Consider the following 23,864-nt stretch of genomic DNA (forward strand, 5'->3'; position numbering starts at 1 on the left):
ACACCAGGACGGGGGCCATGAGGAGGCACTGAGGTTTGCCTGACGGGACTGGGAGGGGGGGAGAGGCACTTCCTATGGCAGGCAGAGTCCCAGTTCTTGATCTCCCCGGTGGTCCAATCAAGGGTGGGGGAATGAAGCCGGAGCCATGGCAGACCGAGGAGGACCTCAGAGGTACAGTTGGGTAGGACGAAGAGCTCAATCACTTCGCGATGGGGTCCGATACACATCAGGAGGGGTTCTGTGCGGTAACGCACAGTGCAATCCAGTCTGACTCCATTGACCGCGGAAATGTAGAGCGGCTTGACGAGACGGGTCACCGGGATGCGGAATTTATTCACAAAAGATTCCAAAATAAAATTCCCGGAGGCACCAGAGTCCAAGCAGGCCACGGCTGAGAGGGAGGAGTTGGCTGAAGGAGAAATCCGCACGGGCACCGTGAGACGTGAAGAAGCAGACTTAGAACCAAGAGACGCCACACCCACGTGAGCTGGGTGCGTGCGTGCGTTTCCCAGACGTGGAGGACGGATAGGGCAATCCACCAAGAAATGCTCGGTACTGGCACAGTAAAGACAGAGATTTTCTTCCCTACGGCGATTCCTCTCTTCCTGGGTCAGGCGAGACCGATCCACTTGCATGGCCTCCTCGGCGGGAGGCCCAGGCGTAGATTGCAACGGATGCTGTGGGAGAGGTGCCCAGAGATCTAAGTCTTTTTCCTGGCGGAGCTCTTGGTGTCGCTCAGAAAAACGCATGTCAATGCGGGTAGCCAAATGGATGAGTTCTTGCAGGTTGGCAGGAACCTCTCGTGCGGCCAGCACATCCTTGATGCGACTGGATAGGCCTTTTTTAAAGGTCGCGCAGAGAGCCTCGTTATTCCATGATAACTCGGAAGCAAGAGTACGAAATTGGATGGCGTACTCGCCCACTGAAGAATTACCCTGGACCAGGTTCAACAGGGCAGTCTCGGCAGAAGAAGCTCGGGCTGGCTCCTCGAAGACACTCCGGACTTCAGTGAAGAAGGCCTGGACTGTGGCTGTGGCAGGATCATTGCGGTCCCAGAGCGGTGTGGCCCAAGACAAGGCCTTTCCTGAAAGAAGGCTTACTACGAACGCCACCTTAGACCGTTCTGTAGGAAACAAGTCCGACAACATCTCCATATGCAGGGAACACTGAGACAAAAATCCACGGCAGAGTTTAGAGTCCCCATCAAATTTGTCCGGCAGGGACAAGCGAAGGCTAGGAGCGGCCACTCGCTGCGGAGGAGGTGCAGGAGCTGGCGGAGGAGATGGTTGCTGCTGTAGCAGAGGCAGAAGTTGCTGTAACATGGCGGTCAACTGCGACAGCTGCTGTCCTTGTTGGGCAATCTGCTGCGATTGCTGAGCGACCACCGTGGGAAGGTCAGCGAGACTTGGCAGCGGCACCTCAGCGGGATCCATGGCCGGATCTACTGTCACGATTCGGCTTACGGGTTGTGGATCCGCTGTGTCAGCGAGGGATTGGCGTGGACCGTGCTAGTGGACCGGTTCTAAGAGGCTACTGGTTTTCACCAGAGCCCGCCGCAAAGCGGGATGGTCTTGCTGCGGCAGTAGCAACCAGGTCGTATCCACTAGCAACGGCTCAACCTCGCTGACTGCTGAGAAGGCGTGGGACAAAAGGACTAGGCAGAGGCAAGGTCAGACGTAGCAGAAGGTCGGGGGCAGGCGGCAAGGTTCGTAGTCAGGATGGATAGCAGAAGTTCAGGTACACAGGCTTTGGACACACTAAACGCTTTCACTGGCACAAGGCAACAAGATCCGGCAAGGGAGTGCAAGGGAGGAGATCAGATATAGCCAGGGAGCAGGTGGGAGCCAATTAAGCTAATTGGGCCAGGCACCAATCATTGGTGCGCTGGCCCTTTAAGTCGCAGAGAGCTGGCGCGCGCGCGCCCTAGAGAGCGGAGCCGCGCGCGCCAGCACATGACAGCAGGGGACCGGGACGGGTAAGTGACCTGGGATGCGATTCGCGAGCGGGCGCGTCCCGCTGTGCGAATCGCATCCCCGACGGCCATGACAGGGCAGCGCTCCCGGTCAGCGGGACTGACCGGGGCGCTGCGGGGAGAGAGACGCCGTGAGCGCTCCGGGGAGAAGCGGGGACCCGGAGCGCTAGGCGTAACAGTAATAAACTGCAGTAATAGAAGTGCAGAGCATGAGCTTTTATTGAACTGTTTTTATTTTTGTCACGAGGCACTGAACCAGTCCATTGGGAATACTATCTATACCTGTGATATAAGTGGACGTAGCAGTGGGTTGATGTCATATTATACACACACACACACATTCCCTAAACAGAGTGAGTATCATCTGATATGTAACCTATAGCATATTGACCCATATTTATCAAACTGTGTGAGAGAAAAAATGTAGTGATTTCCCCACAGCAACCAATCACAGCCCAGGTAATGAGCTCTGGTAAAGTGAAAGCTGAGCTGTGATTGGTTGCTGTGGGAACATCTCTCCGCTTTTTCTCTCACACAGCTAGATATATCTGGGCCATTGTTTTGAGCTGTGCTCTTCCAGCAACCAATGCTTGTTCCTTTTTAATTATAAGCTATAACTTTAAGCATATGAAAGCTGTGACTGGTTTCTATGGGAAAAACACTCCAGTTTTTGTCTCAAATGGATTGCTAAATCTGGACCATTGTGTTTTCATTTTTTAACTGAAAGCTCAAGAAATAGTTAAATAATGGTTTCAGCACTATGGCTGCTCAGTTGCGTTACTCACTAGTTGGTAAAATCTGTTATTTGAATTTCATGAAGGGAACAAGAAATTACTATAATAACTCCCTAGGTCCAGATTTGCCATGTTAATCAAGAGCTTTTTAAAGGTGTACGCCACCCCTAGATATCTTATCCCATGGGTCTGGTCCGACCCCGCAAGGTCCTTTTGATAGGGGATTAGATTGTAGGGGTGGGGTACAGCTTTAAAGGATTAGTATCATAAAAAAATCTTATTATATATATATATATATATATATATATATATATATATATACACACACACACAGGGTGGGCCATTTATATGGATACACCTTAATAAAATGGGAATGGTTTGTGATATTAACTTCCTGTTTGTGGCACATTAGTATATGTGAGGGGGGAAACTTTTCAAGATGGGTGGTGACCATGGTGGCAATTTTGAAGTCGGCCATTTTGAATCCAACTTTTGTTTTTTCAATAGGAAGAGGGTCATGTGACACATCAAACTTATTGGGAATTTCTCAAGAAAAACAATGATCTGCTTGGTTTTAAGGTAACTTTATTCTTTTATGAGTTATTTACAAGTTTCTGACCACTTATAAAATGTGTTCAATGTGCTGCCCATTGTGTTGGATTGTCAATGCAACCCTCTTCTCCCACTCTTCACACACTGATAGCAACACCGCAGGAGAAATGCTAGCACAGGCTTCCAGTATCCATAGTTTCAGGTGCTGCACATCTTGTATCTTCACAGCATAGACAATTGCCTTCAGATGACCCCAAAGATAAAAGTCTAAGGGGGTCAGATCGGGAGACCTTGGGGGCCATTCAACTGGCCCACGACGACCAATCCACTTTCCAGGAAACTGTTCATCTAGGAATGCTTGGACCTGACACCCATAATGTGGTGGTGGACCATCTTGCTGGAAAAACTCAGGGAACGTGCCAGCTTCAGTGCATAAAGAGGGAAACACATCATCATGTAGCAATTTCGCATATCCAGTGGCCTTGAGGTTTCCATTGATGAAGAATGACCCCACTATCTTTGTACCCCATATACCACACCATACCATCAATTTTTGTGTTCCAACAGACTTGGAGGGATCTATCCAATGTGGGTTAGTGTCAGACCAATAGCGGTGGTTTTGTTTGTTAACTTCACCATTCACATAAAAGTTTGCCTCATCACTGAGCAAAATCTTCTGCGTAAACTGAGAGTCCTGTTCCAATTTTTGTTGTGCCCATTCTGCAGCACCTGAAACTACGGATACTGGAAGACTGTGCTAGCATTTCTCCTGCGGTGTTGCTATCAGTGTGTGAAGAGTGGGAGAAGAGGGTTGCATTGACAATCCAACACAATGGGCAGCACATTGAACACATTTTATAAGTGGTCAGAAACTTGTATATAGCTCATGAAATAATAAAGTTACCTTAAAACCAAGCACATCATTGTTTTTCTTGTGAAATTCCCAATAAGTTTGATGTGTCACATGACCCTCTTCCTACTGAAAAAACTAAAGTTGGATTCAAAATGGCTGACTTCAAAATGGCCGCCATGGTCACCACCCATCTTGAAAGGTTTCCCCCCCTCACATATACTAATGTGCAACAAACAGGAAGTTAATATCACCAACCATTCCCATTTTATTAAGGTGTATCCATATAAATGGCCCACCCTGGGTATATATATATATATATATATATATATATATATATATACATACTTATTCTAAGTTTTAGATCGTGGGGGGGCCCCAGCGCTCGGACCTCCCACGATTTTAGAGCCCAGGCTCTCCTATACAGCTGCGTGTCACAACCCCCGACCGAAGCGGGGGCCGACCACTCCCCCTCTATATAGCTCTATGGGAGAGCCGAAGATTGACGAACGGCTCTCCCATAGAGCTATATGGAGGGGGCGTGGTGACCCCCGCTTTGAGCAAGGGTCGTGACGCGCCCCTGTGATGGGGGACCCCAGCACTCAGACCCCCCTGCGATCTAAAACCTGTCCCCTATCCTTCAGACAGGGGAGAATTTTTTTTCCGTAATACTTATCCTTTAAGATCCCACTTAGTAGAAAGGGAAAAATGGTCCTAAAGGTTTTGCAGTGAAACTCTTGGAGATCATGTATACCAAAGTAATTTTGAGTTGGTTTGAGGGGGGTCCACTGTTCAGGATCCTAATTTTTTAGCGTGATGTAGAGTAGTTACAAAGAACTTGGAGGACCTGACCTTTCCTGCATTACACAGATAACACATTATTATTGAATATCATTATTATGGTGTCAGGAAATTTAACACTTACTGCCAGGTTTCCCCACATATAACAGTGGATTGTTGGTCCATGCATTAGTGTGGATGCTTTTACTGGAGGTCACTGTATGGAATAATGCAGTGTGCGGTACTATTCTATACAGCAATAAAGCAGAAAAATTGGGTGAACGGGGTCAAGTAGAAACATTTGATCCGGTACAGTTAACATACACTGCAAACATGGTGTAAAAGTAACGTAAATCTTTATGTTTTATATGCAGTCCTTTTAGTAGATATTCGACTGGCTGAGAACAGTTATTGCTATGCAGGATGGCTTTTATTCATTGGCTTTACTCATAGGAAACCTAGTACAATATGACTTCTTTTATGGGCTCTTAATAAAATATGAATATTAATAATTTGACTTAGGCAGCTGGATGCGCTGCAGTTATGGGATTGTCAGTTCTTCTTTAATTCGCTATTACTAAAGCCTTAAGTGTCCTCCATAATTGGGGTTGCAAACCTATTGATGTGTTAAATGCCTGCCCGTTGATAATGTGAAATTGTTATATTGACATAATCATTATTACATTTGGAACACACAATACGTCTGCTCGGTAATACGCTGGCTGAACTCTGGGTCAGATTTTATAGAGATAAATATTGGCAAGTAGAGATTATTCCTAGAAACCACTGCATCTAATTATAGTCCCATTTTAGTCTTCAAAAGGCTTAACAACTGACCTTAGTAATTTGCTTGGAACATTCCTGGTATGCGTGTTGTATTACAGCCAAACTTGGAGATAAACCACCATGCGGACAAGTCCCTCGACAGCTTCTGTAAGTGGCAGAAATCCATCCTCTCGCACCAGAGTGACGGGAACACAATTCCAGAGAATGGCATCGCTCACCATGACAATGCTGTACTCATCACCAGGTAGGAACCTCTCTACTGTAGAACCTCTTTTACTGGCTTTGACTGTCTGATGTTCTGTATTGTGGGAAAATTGGTTGTACATGATGCTCAGTCCCAGTATTCCCATTGCTTCCGCATTATTTGTCTGCTGAAGATAATAATTTCACAGTAGAGTCCTTTTATTTGTTAACCTTTTACTATTTTAGGATTTTATGTTGTATTTGTGCTATTGATTTGTCTATAATTTAAAGGATTGTCATCCCATCTTTTTACTATAAAGAGCTTGTCCAGCACATCCTTATTCAAGTAAATTTGACCAAAAAAGTTATCTTGTTAACTTTATTATTTTTTTTTTATTTAAAATTTATTTCTTATATATGCATATCTATGTAGTTATTTTTCTTAGTTTTTGAATTGTAGTGTTTCATTAGTGCCAAGCTTTCACTAAAAGAACTTTATAAAGGGCTGCACTCTCTAAATGTCCAATGAATATCTTAATTCTTAGAGTGCATGTATTGTAGAGGCAGCCCATAAGAGTCATTGGGTCCCTTGATATAGGCCTGGTTTGTTCATAGGTAGAAAATGAGCAGAAATCCACAGGATGTGCAGCTTCAGAGTATGCAAATGGGGGTATCAATCCAAGGACCAGAGAAGTGAGACTAGGGGGTAAAGAAAGTAAATTTGGCCCAGGTGTATTGGTTTTGTTCGGCGTCAATCGGTGTTTGATGGCGGTTTCAATGTAATCTTTGCTGTGGGGCCCTTCTGCTCTACATATGTTTTTTTTTGGAGTTGTCATATTTTGCTGATAGTGAACAAAAATGTTAATGCAATCTATATGATCCCTATTAATCTAGTTATGATGTGGGTATTCACGTGGATGATAAATGTGTGTAAAATTACCCTATCATAATAAAGGTCAGTGAGGTAATTTGGACCTTTTGCTAAGAGTTGCAGAAACCATTGGATAGTTGTACCTGGAGATGATAGTTGTTGCCAAACTAAAAAAATCTGTCTGCGTGTCAAGGAGGTGGAGCCAAGCTACATAAGTGCCACAGCCTGACATTCGTCCTTTTTCACTTACACTTCCCAGGCCTTCCTTGACTGACATACAGAGCCCTGTGCATTAACCAAGCAGGGGCTGTGAAGGGAGGATGAAGCTGTGGCACCTGAGCATCTCAGCTCTACCTCCTTGACACTTGGCTAAGAAATAGAAAGTAGACCTTTATAAGTTTGACAACCACCATCAGCTCCAGGAAAGGTACTATGCAACAGTGTCTGTAGCCCTTAGCAGCAAATACAACTAACAGATTAATTACAGACATGTGGTAAGGGTGAAATTGTAATGACTTGATCTGCCATTGATATTGAGACCAAATTGGTTTTTAGGAATGAGTCATGTGAAAATCCTGTAATATCCTTGTCTCTCCAATTTTGCAGAAGACATCAATGCATTTACCTTGGTCCAAATATGTCAATGTGTCTGAGACAAAAAATGTCTGATTTGCCTATATCTGAGTAATGGACAAATCACACAGTTTTTGTTTTAGACAGATTTAGAAATTGGGGTGGTTGTGTGTAATGTTTATAACATTGATGCCATAGTCAAAGTATAAAGATGAAACCACCATCCTCTTCACTTTTTCCAATGAATAATGTGTGGTTAGGAATAAATCTTTCACAGTTTAATCTCGGAATTTGCTATGGAAAGAGATTGTATTCGCTACGATAGATCACCGGGTCTTATTCTATGACATCACTGTCTCTTTCTCACAGGCATAAGAAAATTTTCACATCCTTGTTTGCCTACTGTTAGTAAGAGTTCTTATCACCTGTTATTTACACAGCAGTCACTCAGTTGTTATGTACTCTGTCATTATCTCTATGGGGTTTGTAGATTTTAATATGAATTTCCAAATAGCATATCATTTACTAGGTGCTTGAAGTCTTCCTGTTGTTTTCTGCCCTGTGTGTATACATATATATGTAGTATATGGTATTTTTCAGGAGATTTCTTCTCTGCAGGATTCATCTCTAATTTGCAGTTCTTCCAGAGCTGGTGGGTAGAGCCCCCTCCCCCACTTATATTGCTTGTTTTGCATACACAGGACAAAGCTGTGCTGATTTTCAGATTGGAATACAGTCTCTGTTCATTCGGGGGCAGTTTTCCTCTATTGTTGTGATCGGTGGGTTACTAGTGGTCAGACTCCCACTGATCATCCTGTGGCTAGAGGATGCATCATATTGGTTCCCCACTCATAGTCTTCATGATGCCTTTAAACAGTCTTGCTTTTTTGGGAATATTTATTTAGTGTGTGAAGCAAAAAATAATGCATGTAGAACACCTTTGTATTGGTCAGGAAGACCTTTGTATTTGAGGCTGTCAGGAAGCCTAATAGCATTTACTTATAGATCCTCCTACTAGCAAAAAATGCTGTGGATCCTATCTGGCATGCAGAGAATTGTATGTTGCATGAAAATGTGGTATTTATAATTACTAAAAGTAGCTCTGTTTAATCAGGCAAAATGCTATTTTGAAGTTTAGGGCTTCACTGTCCCCCTCTATTGGCTTAGTCAATGCATATATACGGGGCCAAATAAATATGTTTTAGCTACTATTGTTGTACACTGGGCATTATTTTCACAGAGTGCCTATATCTAGCACACAAATTCTGGGGGGGGGGGGGGGCAAATAATCTGTATTTTTATTGTGTCTATTGGTCCTTATGTTACAATAAGAGTGTGTGTTATTATCATCTCGGTGTAAGAGCCTGTAGGCACTACCAATAATGAGTGGTAACCGCCTTTGGGCGACACTCACTTTATTCTAGTGTGAAGGTGGAAGAGCCTGTAGGCCCCACCATTAGTGAGTGGTAACCGCCCTCGGGCATCACTCACTGAGTGGTGTTAGGCTCTGGCACTACTCAATTGTATGCTTTTTTTTTTTTGAGGTGGAAGAGCCTGTAGGCCCCATGATAAGGGAATATTAATAGTCAATAATACCACTCAACTGTACACCTTTATGAAGTAGGGGATCCACCACTAGTGGGTGGTGCTCACACTTAGGCACCACTCAATTGTTGAATACCAATAAGGTGGAAGAGCATGTAGGCCCCACTAAAAAATAGGTTTGCAGGAGACAGTTTGCCTCCTATTTGCCTCCTATTACTATTAGCATCACACACAGGACAGACAGATGCTAATTTTAATAATCACTAAATCACCAGTTTTAATAGTGATATCATAATAAAAGCTAAGTTTTATGGTAGTCTCTTAATGGGACCTTAGTGCCCTGGACCTAGGTTCGCAGGGTTATTGTGGATATATTGATAATTGGTCCCATACTTACCTGGGTTCTTTTGTGTCAAAGTTCATTGAGACTTATGTGGAGAGACTATGAATGAATAATGTGTCTGCAGAATTTTTGTCACTCATCTTCCTACAAACTATATCTCACCATGAGTCATAAAAATCATAACATTCAAAGATTTCACTGAGGAAATGTGTTTTGTGGCACCAATATAGGATGTCTGTTATAGCGTTCACTAATTTATTTCCCAAACCGTGGACAGCGGCCAGTTGAGTAGTCTGCATTTTTGCATATGAAAAATGCTTGCTATTTTTTATTGAAATTTTAATAGGAGCAGAACATGCGTAAGCTAAATAATTTTCAGGTGAAATAGAAAGCTGGATTATGGATTAATACTTAATGGTAAGTGCTTTTGCTATAATTCTAAGTGAATTTATAATAGAAAAAAAAGTTTCACCACAATCGTTTTATATGTTCAGCAGTGAAAATAACTTTTGGAAGACATTGATGTCTAGGCAACACGACAGTAACATATTTCCATCTATTTAAGAAGTGGAACAAAAATATCAAAAATACCCTAAATATTATGGTAAAACCATTGCTTTCAATGGAGTATATATATTTAGAATAGTTTTATACATGGTGCGTCACATGAAACTACAACTTATAAATGTAAAGATAATTGTCCAAAATTTTGGAGACTCACTTTTTTTTTTTCTTTTTAAGAATTAGTACGATCCCTTAGCTGATGACATCTGGTAATGCTATCGTATGGTGTGCATGTGAGGTCATTTGCTGATGTTCAACTTATAGGAACTTGGCTGTGGGCAGATTTATTTTGTGATTAATTTAGATGGATTTTCATTTACTTTGGTCTAGCTGTTGGATGGCTGAAATTGTGTAGTTTTGGCAAATAGGTGAATATATTGGCCCAGATTAATCAAACTGTCGGAGTCTAAAATGTGTCTGTGTCTATGACAGCAAGCAATCACAGCTCATTTTGAGAAATGAAAGCTGAATTGTAATAAGTTGCTATCTGTCAGACACAAAAATCAGACACATTATTTTTGGGCTGTTTTGTCTTGGTTTAATTTTGTGAGCTCACAGGTCTAAACATACAGAAATAATATTGACTGATACTCTATCCTCCAAATGGTCCATTGTTGGGCCTCAGGTTGTATTGCCTACAAAACACTAGCTCTTTCTGGAAGAAATCTTGGCAAACCGAGAGCCCAAATAGAAGGAGGATCTCCATAAATTTTCCAAGTCATTTCAGACTGGCTGGCCAGGGGTTGTATTCTGCTCCCCAAGGCAAGGCAAATTGATGTGGTTCAGCTACCTACCCTAGGATAAGGATCATGCATGATGTTTGGCAGCCCCATTGAGAACGTATGGAGTGCTGGCTGTGCATGCATGGTGCTCATGAATAATTGTGTCCGATTTGGTAGCGATTAGTGGTGGTCTAAGCACCACTGGATAGGAAATAATATTATGAAATAGGAAAACCCCTTTAAGGATACAACTATAGATATAAGCATTACTGTTGTTAAAAACAGAAAAAAACACTTTTGACATGTCGCACGTTTTGATCAGTTGGGGTCTTAGTACTGAGACCCACACCGATTTCTAGAAGGATCTCGTTTCAGATGATGGGCTCCATAGACTTATGATGGATGTCAGCAACTGCAATGAGATGAACTAAGTGCCGCACCCTTCCCCCAGCTCTATCTAAAGTTCGGTGGGGGTCTCAGTACAAGGGGGTCTCAGTCAAGACCCGGACCGATGAAAATTTTTGACATGTCTGACATGTCAAAAGTTTTTATTTTTATTTATTACAGTAACACTTTAATTAATAATGACATCTCTTAAAGGGGTATTCCTATCTAATAATGTTAAACGAATATGCTGTTAGGCATCTGCTTAATGCATTTGTCACTCATAGGCTATAATAGCATCCGTTTAACAGATGCATCATTACAAGCTGTTGAAAATCTCTTGATGTATCTGTTTAACCATCTGCACTTATAGGCAGATATAGTATCTGTTAAATAGATAATTTTTCTATGGAAATAGCATAGTCTACTATAATACTCCACACTCATTCTTTGGTCTGGTGAGGCTGTAAGGATACTTTTTTTTACCTCTTTCTGACTAATAAACCTATATGGGGATGTTTAGCATGTAGGGGGCTTTTCCATGCATGTGCTAAACATAGGAGAATTTTGCAGTGTGAACCTAGCTTTAAAAAAGAAAAAAAGTACATATTTGTGCGCCTTTGCATTGGCACAGCCTTGTCTGGCTTTTGAGTCAAAGGTGCATTTAAGACTCTCATAATATGTTGTTTTGACCTCCACTTGTTTTGCATTTTTACTTTATGCAATTGTCATATTACCGCAAGCAGTTACCACTTGGAGGTAGACAAGATTTTTGCCCCCACTTGTCCCTGTAGTTTATGATGCTTGTAGTTCATAGTGGATAGTGTCCTTGTTTGATCTGCCTTCCTGCTCCAGAATATTGTTATGACAATTTTATTAATAAAAAAAAAACAAAAAAAAAAACCTGTGGGCTTCTTGAGTGCTCTCACAGCTTATGTTTTTATTCTATTTTATGTTCCTACCAAAATTACTTTTCCATAGTGTAAAACGTTGACATTTTAAGTAACAAGAGAACAAATCATTGGATCTCCTTATGTGCAAATATCAAGGTACTGGCCTCTGTCCATTAATAAAATGCCTACAAAAATGCTTATTGGGTGAGTAAGACTACAGCTGCTTACTCAGAATCCGTTGTTTTATAAAGTCATTGAATGACTCACATAGATGCACGTCTTTACACTTGGGGTCAGGAGTAATAGCTAGATACAGTTTTATTATTGTTTTAGATCTTTTATTTGACCTCTGAACGGCAGTATGGTATCTTAGCCTGAACTTTTTTATTGTTTGGTGTGGTCTTGCTGCTCATGGCTGAATATGACTTATACCCCTTTTGCAATATCATCATCTTACTCCAGTGCAGGAGTACTCCAGTGCTGTAAAACTTATCCCCTATTCAAAGGATAGGGGATAAGTTCACGATCGCGGGTGTCCGACCGCTGGAACCCCCCTCAATCTCCTGCACGGCACCTTGGCAGTCCCCTTGTCAACCTGTACATGAAGCAGCGGCCGACATGCCCCCTCCATGTTTCTCTATGGGAGAGCTGGAGAGCTTTGCATAGGGGAGAAGTTTTACTGCACAGGAGTACTCTTTTAACCATAATATTAAAGTTTTTGTGTGGACATCATTATTGTGTGTAGCCATGATCACTAACATATCGCTGGACGGGGGTCCTAGGTTAAAATCCCACCAAGCACAACATCTGCAACGTGTGTGGGTTTCTTCTGGGTACTCTATGTTCCTCCCACACTTCAAAAAAGCATAGTGATAGGTGTATTTAGACTGTGAGCCCCGATAGGGATAAGAACCACTTTGAGTGTAAGGTGCTGCAGAATCTGTGTGTGCTATATAAATAAAGAATATCATTTTGCCACCGGTTTGAGGCTGCTTATATGGGATATCTACCAAAGTGCTAAAATTGGAAAGATAGGGAAGGTTTCCACCATTCAACTCCATTTTGTTAATGTGTGAACCATGTCACATACTTGTTACTGATTTGCGCATTGTTATAATTTATTTAATACTAGACAGAAGTTATTCAGACCATTGTATCTATTAGCCTTGTGAAATAACTGGAGATTCACAGTATTTGTACAGTATTTCAAATAGTACAATGTGTTCACAGAATTGTACAGTATATAAAGTGTATACAGTAGCTTCTGATAAAATTCTCAGCTGATGGCACTGCTTGGCATCTTCTGATTTTGAAGGAAAGTTAGAATGATAGGTCTTTCATTTGCCACACTAAGTTTCCTTGGCCAACCACTGCTGCGGTGGCCAACAACATTGCCTACTTTTTCAAAAGAAGTTGAATAGCACATCGTGAAACCCCAGTCTGTTTTGAAATCTTTGCCTAGAAGAGACCTTGCTGATGCAGCATAACTACTTTGCTGTGTGGCTGTGTTCGGTCATGCCATGGTGTATGACCTGTGACATGACACTGTCTTCCACAACCTTGCCTTTGCAGCACAGTTTGGCCATGTGGACATTGCCACCCTATAGACGGCAATGTATTCCACATGGATTCCGCCAAAAGAACTACCTAGATAATTCTTGAGGCGGTGGAATTTCAGCAGATGAAATTCCATAGTGTGCACGGGAATCCCATTGTGTAACGCTTGGTAGCTCCTCAGTATGAATTGAGCCTTAGTTAATCATACACCTAACTATAATGCCATTTGAAGGCAAAGATTGGTCACACCAAATATTGATTTGATTTTAGATTTCTTCTGCTCATTCACTTTGCAATGTGGTGATTGTTAAAAATAAAGAATTAACCCTTCTGTTTTTGAAAATATTCTTACTTTGCAGCATTTTTTCCACACCTGCCTAAAACTTTTGCACAGTACTGTATATTTTTTTTTTAAATAATATTTTGAAGAAGATCTGGCATAGGGGTTTACTTACTTTTATGTCATCTGTTTTCACTAGAGCAAACCTGAGAGAACATCTTGCTTATTGGTGGACTGAATGCTGGTGGCCCTTTGGTTAGACTATGAAAATGTACTTTAAGATCCAAAATAACATAACATTGTTACTACGTATCAAAAGGTTTAATAATGTTGCTTAGATAACATTTTGCATACAATTTTGCCCATCAGTGTATTATAAAAGGGCCTTATCCTTCATATGCCCCCTAAAGGTCTACATCCTGTTAACTGCATTGTATTTTCCATCAACAAGTGAATAATAATTTAACCTCCCCTCTAACAACTAGAATTACAGTCACGTACATCAGTTCCCCCGGATAATGACAATAACACACTCAAAAAACCTGTGAGCTTTTCTTCATTGTCATCTTTACCTTAGCCCACCTTCATTTCCATCAAAGCATGCTCCATTTCTAATGGCCCAAGCACATGTACAGTGGAAAAAGTGAATGGGTCACATACAGCATGTATTGATGAACAAAAAACATGTCCCATTAAAGTATCCCCACTACATTCTGCACCAAAATACACTACTGAATATATGAAACCAATCCAAAATGTAGCGGAAAATGACCTTGAGTTTATATTTCTGACAATGTAAAGAAACCATATGTAACACTAGAGTATAGGACATAAATTCAGTATCTTAGAGTTACTTCCCTTGTTCCACTCATCATTAGAGGATCCCATGGGTTAGCCCCCTAGCAATCACACATTTATTGCTTATCCAAAAGATAGGCTATTGTTGTAAATTCTTGGAAAACACTTTATGACCTGGTTCACACATAGTAATTTGGTAAGTATTTTAGTTAAAACCAAACCATTTTAATCCAAAACAAAGAAAAAGATGGAAATCTTTCTATTATAGTTTTCATCTGTCTCTGTCCCACTGGTTTTAACAAATAAAAATACTGACCTAAATTCTGTTTGTGAACCTAGCCTAAGACTGGATGTGTAAATAAGGGTATGTAGTCCCCAGGGCTTTCTTCATCGGTAGTCACTGTGCTCCTGGCTGTAATACTCCTACTTCAGCGTGATTGGCATCCTGGGAACCTCCGACATTAGAACTCTGCACAAAAATCTCGCCCAGGTCTAGAAGAAGCACTATTCCTGTGAATAAAGCTGCCTCTGGGCTAGTGAGACTTCAGGGAGGTGATGTCGGCAGTGCCTGGGCTGTCAATTAAAATTATTATACCCTAGAGCACAGTGACTTCCTCAGGATGAAAAATGTGCCGGGGCCTAATATACACCTAATTTACATACAGTGTTGGACAATTTTTTAACTTATTTTGTCCTGGATCTCTACCTTTCCTGAAGACCAGATATGGTGAGTAAGCTGATTTTACCCTGTATAACATGTTGGCAACAGTTAAGGTAAAATCATAGTGCCAAAAAAAAAAAAAATTTTACTCAGTACCTAATCTTGATCATGTACATATCATTTTTATGTTTTATATGTTTCTAGCACCTATATATCCCTAACAAATGGCATTTATATGTTGCTCACTTGCTTTGTCTCCTTGCCTTGTGGAGGGGGTGTGTCCGTCTCTCTCCCTCACTGTGGATGTCTTATCTTCTCTGAGTCTGAGGGCAGCCTGGTAGTCTGCAAATTACTGCACAGTAGTTTTTATGCATACATTTTCTATCTGTTCTAGTAAAGCTGGATGCTCGGCCTTTTGGCTAAGATCAAGTGTAGTATCTGTTCTTATCAGGTAGTCCACTGGTAGGAATGGATGGCTGCATTGGGGAGCAGGTGTACTGGGGTGTTCCGGGGCTGGAGCCACAACACCAGCTCAACTGCTGCCCTGATGTTACCTGTTTCCTCGCTATAAGGTTGGGGGGTGTAGAACCGAGGTACTTTTGTGCCTCGTGGAGTGGTGACCCTGAGGTGCCGAAACTCACTGGGTGTTATAGCTCAATGAGTGAACGCACTGCACCATATACTCTTCACCTTTGGCACTCACCCTTGGTATCCCAGCCTTCTGGCTAGGATCAGGGAAATGTTTATAGATCTGGCCGGATGACCGGGCAGTATATCTGCTTTCATTCTCTTATTTATTATTTTTGTATGTTACTGTGTCGCTTTGCGTGTTTTGTTTGTACACAGGATTTGACAGGCTGAGTTAGCCCTTCTGGGTGTCCCTCCTGGCGGTCTAGGGGAGTTTTGTGTGGCCATTCGGTTCCTCACCTCCCTGCAACCCCTGGGCATCTTGGCTTTGGTCAAGATGCCATCAGTATAAGGCTCCTCAGCTGATACCTTGGTTAAAGCCAGGTGCATTTGTGGCCCCTTAGTAGCTTCGGCGAAAAGGGGCATTGAGCCTGGATCCTTGCAGGTGCCTTTTGATTCGGAGATGAAGGGTAGGTTTGTTTGGGGGCCTCTCTCCTGTTGGAGTAGGGCTTAGCGATAGACCACATCCTTTGTGCACGTTTTTTTTTTTGTGTGTGACACGTTTGCACTTTTTCTTGCACTTTGGGTGATAGAGAGCACTTGCCTCGGCTAAAGAAGAAAAATAGTAAAGCTGGATGCTAATCAACATAGCTCTCGCTATGTGTGTCATTCAGCTTTCACAGACTCCTTAATGTCTGATCAGCTTGTTTGTAATTCAAAAGTCAGAGAAAGCTATGGCTGTTCAAGCATACTGGTAGTTGCAAAACTACAACTCCCAGCATGCCCACATATCCTTTGTCTGTAGTTTTGCAAGAGCTGGACGCACACAGCTGGAGAATATACAGCTCTAAAACAGAGTTTTACAAAAATTGTACCCCCAGCTGTTGCAAAACTACAACTCCCATCATGGGAGTTGTAGTTTAGGAACATCTGAAGGCTGTAGTGGTGCAATGGTGATCTCCTATACTGGATACCAACACACTTTACGGCCGGTATCCAGTATGCTGCAAAATACAGAGTAGTCTGTTTGCATAAAGATAGATGAACCCTAGTGGCGGCTATTTTCATTTTTTATTTTTTGTAATATTGACATTTTTGTTTAATAAATGTATATTGAAAAAAGTCATCTTCATTAGTACTATGTACTATGTAAAAAGATTTTCATAATGACAGTGCCTCTAAGTTTTTAAAAGGTTTTTACTGGTTTATGTTCCTTTAAATAAGAAATCTGTAATACTGAGATGGGCACTGTGTCAGGCAGGAGCAATGTTTGGTTTTGTCAGTGGTCACGTGACCACATCAGCCACTAGTGCTAATTAGTAGTGTTGAGCGGCATAGGCCATATTCGAATTTGCGATACTTCGCGAATATATGGATGAATATTCATCGTATATTTGCTAAATTCGCATATTTGTAATGTTCCCGTTTTATTTTCGCATATGAGAAAATTCGCGTATGCGAAAATTAGCATATGCAAAAATTTGCATAAGTGAAAATTCGCATATGCGAAAATGAGCATATGCAAATTTTCACACATGCGAAAATTCGCACGCCAGTCTCACACAGTAGTATTAGAGCTTTCTTACACCACACAAGCTGGAAGCAGAGAGGGGTGATCACTGTGATGTGTACTGTGAAGAAAAAACAAACCAAAAAAAAACGAATATTCGTAATTATGAATATATAGTGCTATATAGAGCAACACTACTAATTAGTAATCAGTGGTAATGACCACCACTTAGAACTTTCCAAGTAGTAGGCGCATCATAGCAGCATACCTCTCTCTCCTTGTGTGTGTGGATTGAGGAGAGAGAGAGGGGAGTTTGGGCTGAGCAGAGGACGTGAGTTTTGCAAATTTGAGTATTGCAAATTGAGTATTGAGTATATAGAGTATTGCAAATTTCTTATTTTAAAGTGTTACTATCATTTCAAAAAACGTCACAGAGACATGTCAAACATTTTGATCAACTGGGGTCTGGGTGTCCTGACTCCAATCGAACTCTGGGATTAGCTGAGAGAAGCACCCAGCTGATCGCTTCTCTCCTAGCCGCTCTGCTCTCCCCCACTCGCTCCAGGAGAGGGATTCTATAGTAAGTCTTTGGAGACAGTCTTCGACAGCGACATGGGGGAAACAGCGAGCTGGGAAGAGAAGCACTCAGCTGAGCATTTCTTTTGGCTCGTTCTAGCAATCGGTGGAGGTATGAACAAAGACCCTGACCAATCAAAATTTTTGACATGTCTTTGTGGCGTGACAAAGGTTTTTTTAAATGAGGGTAATGCTTAAAAGCCACAGAGACCATTTTTTTAACTGGAAACCCCCTTTTGACAATGCTCTGTTATAACTGGCCTTTTATTGATTTTTGGTGCATCAGGATATCTTGACATCACATTGCTGGGTCGGGTTAACGTACTCATTGACAGCAAGCAGAGATCTAAAAAAGATGAGGAACTGCAACACAAAGGCATTACTTATAATACAATGTTTACATCTTATTTTCTTAAAAAAAAAAAATCTCTTTAAACATGAAATCACTCAAAAATGTAAAGCAATTCCTTTATCTGATGAGTAATCATAGGATTTTGGTCAGAGATCGGCAGGGTAAGGGCTGGTGAGTTTCCAATTTACAGCTGCCAATCATATATTAACTTTGTTAGTGTAATGTAAGTTAGACTAATAAAAAAACCAACATTTAATGGGTTTCCATGGGCTCCGACCTGTCCAGTTCTGTGCATACGGCACATTGTAGAGTAGGTCGTCTGCTGAGATATTCGTTATTGTAGAGTCATTCCGAAATAGTGGAACAAGCCTATTTACTGCTATTATTTGTGGTCTCTATGTGAGTTTGATACAACTGGTTTGTGTTACTATAGACCAGCTGTGTTCACACTCTAAACACATGCAAACACTAAATCTTTTATGTTTTTTTCTTTCTAAAAGTTGGAGAAGGGCCGGGCAGTCGATAAACCAAGTTAAATTTTAACTTGTGATGCTTCTCAGATATTTCGAGCATTCTTGCCTTTCATGGTAACATGGACAGGTCTCCAAGAATTTTCATGCGCTCTGTAAATCACATAAAACACCAGCTCAGCCTCCATGTAATTTTGGGATGCGAAACAGGAAACAAAAGTGTAGAAAAGAGAAAAAGATCTGGCAGGTCAAGTTTCTTTGTTTGCAGAAGACCTGTAGGTCACTCAGCATGGTGTCTCATTAATTGGAGAATAGAAAGGTTCATTCACGCTTTATCTTTTCCGCATTACTTTAAATTTCCATCCGTTCTTTTAGGTTTGTGATAAGTGGACATCTGAATACTTAAGCTTCCGTCTCTTTTTAAGGGTTTCCCAATGAGCTGTACTGATAACATGTACGTGTACACCTGCTTTATTACAGGAAAAAAGATTGAGGCTGGGTTCACACACCCAGTCTTTTTAGCCAAATGTCAGGAATTGGTTCAAAAACACATCTTCCCAGGTGCACATCTTCCCATTATAGTTTTCTTTGTATAAGTTTCACTACTGGTTTGAGCTAAAAATGCTGATTAAAATATTAACGAAAATACTTTAGCCTTAAGGTGCTAAACAGTAAAATGTGTTCAGTGTAGGTCTAAGGTTTCTTGGGTCCACCACAGGAAATGTGCACAGTAGGGCCATAATGGCTGTAGTTGAAGTCAGTGTGACCACAACCAGTGGCCACAACCAGTGGCCCTTCGTAGGGAGAGATTTAAGGATTGGGACGAGCAGTCATTATTTGGATTAATGCAATAGGTAAGGGCCAATTATACTTAACCTCTGGACTTCCAGTCATCACTTAAGGTCCAGGCACCATTGACACTATCCAATGACAAGTCATAGTGTGCAGCAGGAAACAGACATCCTGACACTGTCTGTGTTAGGACCATGTGTTCGGAAGTGAGCAAAGCTGAAGAGGAGCACTGTAGGGATGAGGGAAGGTATATGAGTCTGGTGTGACTCATTTTTCTATATCTGTTCAAGGGTCTAAATTTACGTATCTGTGGTCTCAGTTAATTTAGCTGTCTTTTCTTAATTTAGGGGGTATTGTCTAAGATCAGATCTAACCTTAGAGGTCTAGTCTGGGTATAGAATTGATTTAGGCTGGGTTCACATATTTCCGTCATCCGGCATAGGTAAACTGAGCCTAAATCTCGACGCAACTGATGCCACAAATGATGACAACTTGTCATCAGGGCATCCGCTGTCCATTGTTTCTGGCAGCAAGCTGTGTTCCCCTGTCTGGCGTGTCCACCCTTCTGGCTTCAAAATTGAGACGCTGGATGATTGTGAACTGTCCCATTCAAATGCATGGGATCAGTTCTAGCATCAATTTCCCTCTGGTGCACGCCAGAGGGAAACTTTGCTGGACACCTGATATATGTGAACCCAGCTTTAGAGGTCCGATGAAGATCCTTAATTTTAGATTATGGGTCTAAGGTTTGCATTCATTTTACATCTGGGGTCTGAATTTCAGTTCTCTTGTACAGGGTCCAAGGTTATTCAGGAGTCTGGGCTGGGGTCTGCATTTAGCCTGGTCTGTTGTTTGACTTAATATTGCTGTCTGGTCTGGGGTCTAAATTTAATGAGGAGTCAAGTCTTAGATCTGACTTAACTTGAGGGTCTAGTCTAAGGTCTGAATTAATTTAGGAATCTGGTCTGGAATTAATTCTTATTCAAACCACAGGTACCTCTGTTGAAGGTAATATACAAGCACAAAACTCAAAGGGGCCACTAACATCCCACAAATAGACCCTAGCCCTTTTTATGTGGCACCTTTTGGGTTGCGTTTTTTTATTTATTTATTCTTGGGTCCATTCTGAGGTCTGAATTTAGGAGTCTTTTTTTGAGGTCTAAATCTATATGGTCTTGGGTCTGAATTTAATTTGGAGTCAGGTCTGGGATTCTACATTTATTTAAGTTGCTACAGGGGGTTGGGATCAGTTGCAGAAGCAAAATGTCAAAGATGTTTTTTGAGAATTTTTTTCAGTCACCAGTCTCCAAGTCATCATGGTGGTCTGGGCTTGATAGAGATGAAAAGGCAAACTTATTACAATTATAGGGGATGTCATTTGTGATTTTGTCTGATCATGTATATTCTCTTGTACACTTTTCACATTAATAATATGTTGTTGACCTCCTGTATGAACCGAATATATAAACAGGGACATAACTCTCTTAACAGCAGGGATAGCAGTTACACTAGGGCCCTGGTGTCTAAAAATGCACACAGTATTATAAATAGCACATGGCATGTGGAGTCCCTTGTATAGATTTGGGGACCTCCATCTGCAATGGGGCCCCAGGAACTTTAACTTTTGTTTTTAATGTACGGTATGTCATGTTTTGTCTGCATTATAAAGTTAGTTATCATTGCATACACATCAGTAGGATCTGATAAGTGATTTGTGAATCAGTCTATATGACAAAGATGTGTGTGTGGTAAATAATTGGTTTTAACCTCATCTCACTATAGGGATATGTTTTGCTGAACTTTGACTCCCGTTATTGTTCTAGCCTTGATCCACTTTTAGGATACTTTTTTTTTTTATATAGTTTTTGGTTTATTGAAAAGTGAAAAAAACACACACAGAAAACCTGGGGTGAACCCCCGACAATTATGCACAAAGATCAATGCGACAGTATCCCGCTCAGGGGAACAGGTAAAAAAACAGGACAACATATGCAAACTGAACAGAGTCCGAAATAGCAAAATAACCAGCAGCTCTAGTATAAAGCAATCCAGTTGGAGGTACCAGGCAATGAAGGAACAAGATGTCATCAGTCGGGCCGTAGAAAGCATCGGGGAAGGCCGTCCACCTTTAGGATTCTTTATGTGTGTTCATGATTACATTTGAGTAGAATTAAAGGGCATGTGCACGTTTGCCAATGTATCTCCATGATTACAGATGAACTCTTATTTGTAGTCTGACCCTACACTTGTATATAATTTGATGACATTGGTGACTTAAGTCCCCTCAGTGGTTTATATTCATAACTATTTCCTTGTTGGTAAAAAACAGAACAGGATTGATCCTAGGATCATGTAACCTTTACCTCCTACAAGGGACAGGAAGGCAGAAGGGCAAAAAACAAATCTCTCTGTACTGAGGTGAACAGTATTAGTTTGAACTTGTGTCCCTATTTTTTGTCATGCTTTTTATAGTTCTGGTGTAAAACATGATGATTTATGACATCCCCTCCTCATATTCCGTCCTCATATCTCAACCTCATATCCCGTCCTCATATGTCAACCCCATATCCTGACCTCATATCCCACCCTCATATTTCAACCTCTTTTCCTGACCTCATATACCGTCCTCATATCCTGTCCTTATATCCCGACCTCATATCCTGACTTCCTACCCAGTTCTCATATCTCGACCTCATATCTCGTCCTCCTATCCCGACCTCCTATCCTGATCTTGTGGAGTAAGGTACTGGAAGTCCCATAAACTTGCATGGGACTTGAAACAAAGACCCATCTTTTATATAAGGATGTAGGTAAGGCCAAATTTAACTATCATATCTTTTTATTTGACATATAAGTAATATGTGTACCAGGTATTATTAAAATATCTTCGGCTGTACAGAAGTTATGTGGGAACATACATTTCCCATTGATTTGCAGCAGACTTTAAACAAAAAGCCTGACCCTCACAAATGGGTGTAGTTAAGGGTTAAACTAACTATCCTATATTTTTAGTGGACATATAAGAAACATGTGACCAAGTATTATCTCCAGCCGTTTGGAAATTATGCAATAACGTATATTTCCCATAGACTTGTATGGGACTTTAAACAAAAACCCTGACCCTGGCAAAGGGGGGTGAGTAAGGGTTAAATCATCTATCCTATTTTTGTTGTTGACATATAAGTAACATGTGTGCCAAGTTTCATGTTAATATCTTTAGCTGTTTGGATGTGATGCTGGATCATACACACATACACACATACACACACACAGACACACACAGACACACACACACATTGAGTTTTATATACCTTATCCTTGTGGGGGAAAAGCAACAAAGGAGGAAGCTTTTGTCCTCATATCCCGTCCCAAAATCTTGACCTCATATCCCCTTCTCATATCCCGACCGGAAATCTCCTCATATTCCAACCTCACATCCTGTCCTCATATTTTGTTCTCATATCCTGTCCCCATATCCCGTCCCCATATCCCGACCTCACATCCCGACCTCACATCCCGACCTCATATGCCAACCACATATCCCTTCCCCATAGCTAATCCTCATTTCTAATCCTCAATCGGGGCTGCATTGTGGTAAAGATATTGTAAGCTGAAAATAAAATGTGCATGACTTAAATGTGGGCATGTCTTTGCAAGATGGGGTGTGGCTTACCAACCGGATTGCCACATTCACCAGGAGATGCATCCATAAACACACTAACACATACATACACACATACATACATGCACACATGGAGTTATATATATATATATATATATATATATATATATATGTGTGTTCTTTATTTTTTTGTAATCTCTTTGTAATACAAAAAGAAATTAAAGAAGCATGTGGGCATGCAAAAGGAAAGGTTAAGTTATATAGTCACAAAAATTAACATTGCCCCCTTGATGCTCAAAACGACTTTAGGACAGAGGTATACCGTTCTTTCAAGACCAACTAATTTTTCTGGGAAGGAAGAAATGGTAGGGCAGTATATACAGACCAAATGGTATTTGGGACAAAATGGTATTGGGGAAATAAGGGTGGGCAGAAAAGAGTACAAAAAGAAAGGGGAAGTGAAGACAAAACATGGAACCAGAACCCACAAGCCAAAGTCCAGAAGACTGTATTCTTGATTGGTTCTATGGCCAAACAACTTTTATTTAGGTATTTGTGGCATGTACAGAACCCCTAAAAAGAGATGTTTGGTTTCAGTTTTTTTTTTTTTTATTCCGTATCATATTTCATATATCCCTGTATTGTCTGTGTGGGTTCTTATGGTGTGACACAACTTCTGTCTATGGCATCCTTAGAACAAATCCACGTGATGAGTAAAAATAGCCGAGCACTTAGTACTCCTGCACCTGTTGTCCAGACCTTATGTTGTAAAAGCTGGATTAAATCCAGAAAGTGAGTGTAATTAGGTCACCAAAGAGAAGAAGCTCCTATTGGCCCCTCTTCTAAAAGAGCTGTGGTGTTCATTGT

General features: G+C 41.2%; 1 protein-coding gene and 1 pseudogene across 5 annotated transcripts in view; both read left to right on the forward strand.

Moving 5' to 3' along the window:
• ADAMTS6 (ADAM metallopeptidase with thrombospondin type 1 motif 6) overlaps positions 1 to 23,864 on the forward strand; it is a 333,735-nt gene that overhangs the window by 113,306 nt on the left and 196,565 nt on the right. For all 5 annotated transcript variants that reach the window (XM_056541263.1, XM_056541253.1, XM_056541289.1 and 2 more), the window contains exon 7: positions 5,773 to 5,918. In XM_056541263.1, the coding sequence (XP_056397238.1) occupies positions 5,773 to 5,918 (146 nt within the window). The remainder of the gene's footprint in view (positions 1 to 5,772; positions 5,919 to 23,864) is intronic.
• Positions 15,448 to 15,572, forward strand: LOC130345125 (U2 spliceosomal RNA; annotated as a pseudogene).

The sequence above is a fragment of the Hyla sarda genome, chromosome 1 (assembly GCF_029499605.1).
Source record: "Hyla sarda isolate aHylSar1 chromosome 1, aHylSar1.hap1, whole genome shotgun sequence".
NCBI lineage: Eukaryota > Metazoa > Chordata > Amphibia > Anura > Hylidae > Hyla > Hyla sarda.